The sequence below is a fragment of the Echinops telfairi genome, unplaced genomic scaffold (assembly GCF_000313985.2).
Source record: "Echinops telfairi isolate 266 unplaced genomic scaffold, ASM31398v2 ScPeMD7_29;HRSCAF=101, whole genome shotgun sequence".
In the NCBI taxonomy this organism is placed as follows: domain Eukaryota; kingdom Metazoa; phylum Chordata; class Mammalia; order Afrosoricida; family Tenrecidae; genus Echinops; species Echinops telfairi.
The window spans coordinates 7,435,598-7,443,270 of NW_022103926.1; the positions used below are offsets into that span (position 1 = coordinate 7,435,598).

At 39.8% G+C, this 7,673-nt stretch overlaps 1 protein-coding gene across 2 annotated transcripts in view; it reads left to right on the plus strand.

Moving 5' to 3' along the window:
* LOC123521625 (zinc finger protein 596-like) overlaps positions 1–5,871 on the plus strand; it is a 46,850-nt gene extending 40,979 nt beyond the window's left edge. For both annotated transcript variants that reach the window (XM_045289591.1, XM_045289592.1), the window contains exons 2-3: positions 1,289–1,368; positions 3,605–5,871. In XM_045289591.1, the coding sequence (XP_045145526.1) occupies positions 1,327–1,368; positions 3,605–4,744 (1,182 nt within the window). In that variant the 5' untranslated portion in view covers positions 1,289–1,326 and the 3' untranslated portion in view covers positions 4,745–5,871. The remainder of the gene's footprint in view (positions 1–1,288; positions 1,369–3,604) is intronic.
* Positions 5,872–7,673: the final 1,802 nt, after the last annotated feature.

Here is a 7,673-nt window from a genome sequence, read left to right on the forward strand (position 1 = left end):
AGCCCAGCGCGTAACCACTACTTGCTGTGTCTATGTAAGAAAGGGGACTTCAAAACTCTCATGAGAAAACTCATTTATGTTTTCATGAACTTTTTGAACCCCCTTCATATAGGTGTGTGTATGTTTATAGGTAATGAATTGCAGTGATTTTGCAGCTCACGGTGATTAATATAGGAAAGGAATATTGCAAGTTTCAGACCACGGCATAAAACGAATTTGGTGCCCTACCAATGTCTAGGCTCCTCCCTCTAGAGCAGCGGTTCTCAACCTGTGAGCCACAACCCTTTTAGGGATTGAACGACCCTTTCAAAGGGGTCTCCTGATTCATAACAGTAGCAAAATGACAGTTATGAAGTAGCAATGAAAATAATGTTATGGTTGGGGGTCACCACCACATGAGGCACTGTCTGAAAGGGTCACAGCAGTAGGAAGGTTGAGAACCCCTGCTCTAGAGGTTCTGATGCATTAAGTTGCAAAGGGAGCACAGGGATTTGTATTTTTATCAGATCTCCAGGTGATTCCAATGAGCAGCCAACTTTGGGAACCTTGGTTCTACTGTGATCCTTTTCAGAACAATTAGTATTGGTAGTGTGGCACTATCTGGTTCTTTTGGTCTCAGGGCCATAGATAACTGCTGAACTGCCACCCCTTTAGTTAGCATCTGAGAGACTTCTTCAGTGAGTGAGTAGGCACTTGGAAAAAGAAACTACAGATCTACTTAAAGTGTGTGTTTTTTAAAACCATGTAGGTGAAGACTTTGAGGCCTAATTACTCACCCGTGTTCTTCTGTTATTGCCTTAGGCTATGTAGGAAAAAATATTTATGTACTATTGGAGCTAAAATTTTACTTAATAGCTCTTTTTCTAGCTCTCCTCTTTGGAGATTATCCTTTGTATGTTGAATCAATATTCATTTTATTTTTGTTATATTGCAGTCCCAAGAATCTTTTACATTGTGGCATCGTGGATTACATACTGGGCTGCTAAGTCAGCAGTTGGAATGTGTTAGTTGCGGTATGGGGAAAAGATGAGGTTCTTGTAGAGATTTCCAGCCTCAGAAACCTTAGGGAACATTCTACTTTGTCCTACAAGCTCGCTGTGAGTTGGAATCGACTCAGTGGCAATGAGTGTGTTCTATAATGAATGTATTTCTGCACAGGGTATTCCTTAACTTGATATCCTTTTCCCATCAAAGTGTCAATATTGGACGTAATACTTATGTGAACATTTATGATTTTTCAGGATTTTAACTTCTGAATTGCCATGCTCAAAAATTATTCTCTTTTCAGGTATTTTGCTCAGGGGAAGTGCACTTAGAAAAGAGGAGATGATATCCTGCAAGAGGGATACACCCACTATCCTGGTAATGGTAAGTTTCTCATGTGTGACGCCTGGCCTTTCAGAAAGAGTCCAGTGGTTGGAATAAGTTGGGAATTCAGCACAATCACCTTACTATAATTAAAGTTGGGATAAATTGTTTATTAATGGAGAAAATTAGCCCGTGCTTAGAGACGATGATAGGGTTGGTCCCACCATGAGACACAATGTTCCTTACTGACCCATAGCGCTACAAGCAAGGGTCAACCCTGGAGGCACAGTGTGGGAATTGTGCCCTGTCTGACCCCACCACACGAGTGAAATGCTAAGGGCATGCAACAGCAGCAGGGGAGCAAAACAATGAAAGTCCCCAGGGAGTACCAAAAATACACTTTGGGGCCAGGGTGTGGCACCCCATCAGACTCCACTCCTAAAGGTCAGCAAACAGACCTGGAAATATTTCTAGGCTTTCCTTTTGTTGTTGTTAGTTTTTTTGTTTTGTTTTCTTTGGTTGTTTTGCTCTGTCTTGTTTTTGTGCTTATTATTGTCTCTGCATGTCTGTTTAGTTAAGATAGTCAGGATAAACAGTCTGGAGGAGAAAACAATAAACCGACGGTTCCGTGGGGACAAGGGAGACAGGAAGGTGGGAGAAAGGAAGTGGTGTTAACCCCAGGGACAAGGGAACAAGTGATCTAAAGTCGATGGTGAGGAAGGCATAGGATGCCTGGTGTGGCTTGATCAAGGGCAATGTAACTGAGAGGAATTACTGAAACCCAAATGAAGGCTGAACATGATAGTGGGACAAGAGGGAAGTAAAAGGAAATGGAGTAAAGAACTAGAAGACAAAGGTCATTTATAGAGGTCTAAATACAGGCATGTACATATGTAAATATATATCTAACAATAGGGAAAATATGTACATATATTTATATGTTAAGTATTAAGGTAGCAGATGGACATTGAACCTTTACCGAAGTATCCCTTCAAAGCAAGAACACTTTGTTCTGATAACCCAGCATTCTGTGATGCTCACCTTCCTGACACAATCACTGAAGACAAAATGGGTGCATAAGCAAATGTGGTGAAGAAAACTGATGGTGTCCAGCTATCAAAAGATATAGCATCTGGGGTCTTAAAGGCTTGAAGATAAACAAGTAGCCATCTAGCTGAGAAGGAATAAAGTCCACCAGGTAAAAGCACACCAGGTTGTGTGATCATGAGATATTGATGGTATCAGGTATCAGGCATCAAAGATCCAGAACAAAAAATCATACCATTGTGAATGAGGGGGAGTTTTGTGTGGAGACCCAAAGCCCATCTGTAGACAATTGGACATCCCCTTACAGAAGGGTCACAAAGAAGAGATGAGCCAGTCAGTGTGCATATATAGCACCAGTGAAACATACAATTTTCCTCTAGTTATTTAATGCGTCCTCCCTCCCAACTATCATGACCCCAATTCTACCTTACAAATCTGGCTAGACCAGAGCATGTACACTGGTACAGATAAAAGCTGGAAACACAGGGAATACAGGACAGATAAACCCCTCAGGACAAATAATGAGAGTAGTGATATCAGGAGGGGAAAGGGAAGGTGGGGGGGGAGAAAAGAAGGAACTGATCACAATGATTTACATATTACCCCCTCCCAGGGGACAGACAACAGAAAAGTAGGTGAAGGGAGACGGATCAGTGTAAGACATAACAAAATAATTTAAATTATCAAGGGTTCATGGGCAAGGGAGGGTGGAGAGGGCTGGAGGGGGAAAAATGAACTGATACCAAGGGCTCCAGTAGAAAGGAAATGTTTTGAAAATGATGATGGCAACAAATTTACAAATGTGCTTGACACGATGGGTGGGTGTATGGATTGTGATAAGAGCTGAACGAGCCCCCAACAAAATGATTAAAAAAATTAGCCTGTGCTCAAAACTAATCTAAGGTCTTATAAAGAGGCAGTTACTTGCATGCTTCTTATATGTAATGGGCCTCCAAACAGTTTTTGGAGAAATGGGATGAAAAGAATATGGAAAAATTACACTAACTTTTTGAAGTATCGTGAATGCTTCAGAATTAATAGACAACCATGCAGTCAGGGTGCTTCAGAAGTGTAAATCTCTGCATTCGTGAGAGGAATAGATCATGTATACATGTAACTTGCATAAAAAAGGTTGTAATGAGAGTACTTTAATGAATGATTGATTGTTCTAGAATTCATATATAGAAAAGTATGTGAGTGAATATGTAGGGATAAACATTTACAGTTTTTCATGTTTTTCCCAAAACAGAGATCTCTCAGTGAAGATGCCTTTAAATATAATGATTTTGGAGAAGATTTTGCTGACAATGACACATTGACTCAACATGTCTTAACTCACACAGGAAAGAAAGAAGATGTCGGTGAAGAATTTGGAAAATCTCTTAGTGATCAGACATTTTTTAATGAGCAGAAGCAGATTCACCCTAGAAGTAAACCATATGAGTGTCACCTATGTGGGAAAGCTTTCATCCAAAGCTCTGACCTAATACAACATATTAGAACTCACACAGGAGAGAAACCATATGACTGCCATATGTGTGGGAAAACCTTCAGTACACGATCTAACCTTAAAAAACACGAGAGAATTCACACTGGAGAGAAACCATATGCTTGTCAACTGTGTGGGAAAGCCTTTAGCCAGTGTTATGAACTTAGAAGTCATGAGAAAACACACACCGGAGAGAAACCATATGAATGCAGTGTATGTGGGAAGGCCTTTATTCAAAAGTCTTGCCTTACACAGCACAATAGAACTCATACCGGAGAGAAACCATATGACTGCCAAATATGTGGAAAAACTTTCAGTACAAGGTCTAATCTTAGAAAACATGAGAGACTTCATACTGGGGAGAAACCATATATTTGTCAAGTATGTGAGAAAGCCTTTAGTCAGAGTTATGAACTTAGAAGTCATGAGAAAACACACACTGGAGAGAAACCATATGAATGTCATATATGTGGAAAAGTGTTCATTCAAAAATCGTGCCTGACGCAACACAACAGAACTCACACTGGAGAGAAGCCATATAAATGTCATCTCTGTGGGAAAGCTTTCATGAATTGTTCTAACTTGAGACGGCACGAGAGAAGTCACACTGGAGAGAAACCATATGGATGTCAACTATGCGGGAAGGCCTTTAGTCAGTGCTCTGAACTTAGAGATCATGAGAAAACTCACACTGGAGAGAAACCATTTCAATGTAATGTATGCGGGAAAAACTTCAGTAGAAGTTCCAACCTGAGACTGCATGAGAGAATTCACACCGGAGAAAAACCATATGAATGCCATGTATGTGGAAAAGCCTTTACTAGGTGCTCTAACATGAGATTGCATGAGAATTTACACTTAAGAGAAAACAAGCTTGTCAAGTATGTGGAAAATCTTTAGTCAGTGTTCTGACCTTAGAAATAATGAGAACAAAACATGCAGTAGGGAGCAAACATATGTATATGCTATGTATGTGCTTCATTTATTGCTTTATTTTAGATAATCTGAAAGCACATGCTATATATGGAATAATGGTGAAAGATACTTCCACCTTCCTTGTAGCATTCACGGACCCCAGAGGAGTCTTCAGTTATAGGTCTTAATATTAAGCCAAAGAACTCACAAAGGAGAAGAATTCTGTTTACATTCAGTGTAGGGATGTGCCCTGTTATACAATTGATCCTTTCAAAACAAGATGGAAAGGAGGGAGTCACAGGTGACTCAAGGTCTGTAAATCACTGTGCAGTATTATTTAGCCCGGTGCTAGCCTTTGTGTGCCCAAGGAAACTCCGCAGAGGAAAACCTTCATGGATTGAGTTGAAGAGATATGTCGAAGTCCTCATTTCTATCCCTGTGAATGTGACTTTAAAAATAGGGGCTTTCCTTTTTTAAAATTTTTATTAGTTGGTATAATACTAGAGTGTGTGTATCCTCTCACAGGAAGCACAGATACGGATAGTCTCACCATGGTAAGACAGATGCCCTGTTAAGATGACCTAAAAGCCAAAGTACACCACCACAAAACATCAGAATTTGGAGATGAGGAAATGTCTTTTATAGCAGAGAGCATAGTTCCTTCCGAACACTGATTTTGGGTTTCTAGCTTTCAGAGCTATTAGAAAATGTTTTTTTTCTAAGAACACCCATTTTGTGGCATTTCGCTACATAGCTGCTTTTGAAAACTAAGGCACCACAAAAACAGAAAGGAAAATATTAGGACAAAGACTTTTAAGAAATACTAGGTAAAGTTCATGGAAAGTCATGAGAAGTCATTTGCCCATAGAGGTGTGTTTTAGAATGTGAGGATTCATGCTACATAAAACAGAGTTGAAAAAAAGACTTTAGTGATGACTCAGTGTTTAACTATCATGCTCTCGCATGAGGGAGAAAATGCAAAAGTCAAAATGAAAAATAATGGCTTGGATTTCATACCAGGAAATTCAGACTGGAAAGAAAATTGTGAATGAATTTTTTAGAAAAAAAATTTAGCAAAGGATTCAGAATTTTTTTTTTTTAAACATTTTATTAGGGGCTCATACAACTGTTATCCCAATCCATACACACATCAATTGTGTAAAGCGTATTTGTACATCATTTCTCAAAACATTTTCTCTCCATTTAAACCCCCGACATTAGGTCCTCATTTTTCTCCTCCCTCCCCGCTCCCCCCTCCCACATGAGCCCTTGATAGTTTATAAATTGGTATTTTGTCATATCTTGCCCTGTCCAACGTCTCCCTTCATCCACTTTTCGGTTGTCTGTCCCCCAGGGAGGAGGTCACACACAGTTCCATGTAATCGGTTCCCTCTTTCCTACCCATTCTCCCTTTACCGTCCCTGTTTTGCCACTCACACCACTGGTCCTATAGGGCTCATCCATCCTGGATTCCCTGTATTTTCAGTTCCTATCTGTACCAGTGTACCTCCTCTGGTCTAGCCAGTCTTGCAAGATAGAATTCGAGTCATGGTAGTGGGAGCGGGGAAGAAACCTTTAGGAACTAGAGGAAGGTTGTATTTCTCATCATTGTTACATCGCATCGCACCCTGACTGGCTCATCTCCTCCCCGGGACCCCTCTGCAAGGGGATCTCCAGTGGCCTACTAATGGGCTTTGGATCTCCACTCCACACTCCCCCCATCATTCACTATGGTAAGATTTTTTGTTCTGATGATGCCTTACACCTGATCCCTTCGACACCTTGTGGTTGCATAGGCTGGTCTTTTTTTTCCATGTGGGCTTTGTTGCTTCTGAGCTTGATGGCCGCTTGATTACCTTCAAGCCTTTAAGACCCCAGACGCTATACTTTTGGATAGCCGGGCACCATCAGCTTTCTTCCCCACATTTGCTTATGAGGATTCAGAATTTTTATAAAGGATCTATTATGTAAAATATATAGAGTTACAGATTGTGAAGTAATGTGAGCATATCAGATGCAGAACATGGTAAAAAGTACTATGAAATGATATTGGTGCTTCCATATGTGTAAGCAGAAGTTGGAGCAACACTAAGATCAGAGTTCAATAGCAATCATTTAGAAGTTAAAATTGTGTTTAACTTAATTTAGTGCTATACTATATCTGTAAGAAGAAAGCAAATGCTGATACACACATTTTCTAAGTAAATTCTGATTGCAAATAAGTTCTATGCACAACGTAATTTTTTCCCATTTAATATTAGCTTCCAAATTTTAAAACGAATTAACAAAAGAATCTGTTCAATCTTTTTTTTTTCTTTTTCAAGAACAGGATAAGTGGGTTCATTGACTGAAACTTATCCAGGATGAGGACATGGAAAACCTATAAAGATGTGGTCAGTGTCCTGTTTAAAGACTGCCTTATACAGTAAAACCTGCTAAAACTGGAACCTGTCAGAGTAGGAAAGCTCAGGGCACTTATTTGTGCAGTAGGATTCTTAGTAGAGAGTAATAGAAAAGTGATAAGGTTACACCTTGTCAGAGACAAAGCTTTTGAGACCCAGATAAACAAGGAAGTTCTGTCAAGTTCTAGTTCTCACAAATTTCCCTGGACATCTTTTGTTAATATATGTAGCTACAAGGCACTCTCCTTCCAGACAACATAGAAGAGCATTTCTTGTCAAAACTGAAGGTAAAGAATCCATGAGAATTTGATCTTGTTTAGGTTCCTCAGAATATGAGTTGAAAACACCGTCACTCCTTGCCCCTCTGCACACACAGAGAAAATGGTGGTGCTCAGACCTTTGTCAGGATAAGTCCTGTGAATTTTCACTCATTCAGAAGTGATTAATATTTGTATTTCGCACGTGAGAAAACAAGTCTAAATGGTTAACTTATTTAATGATCAACCAATTTA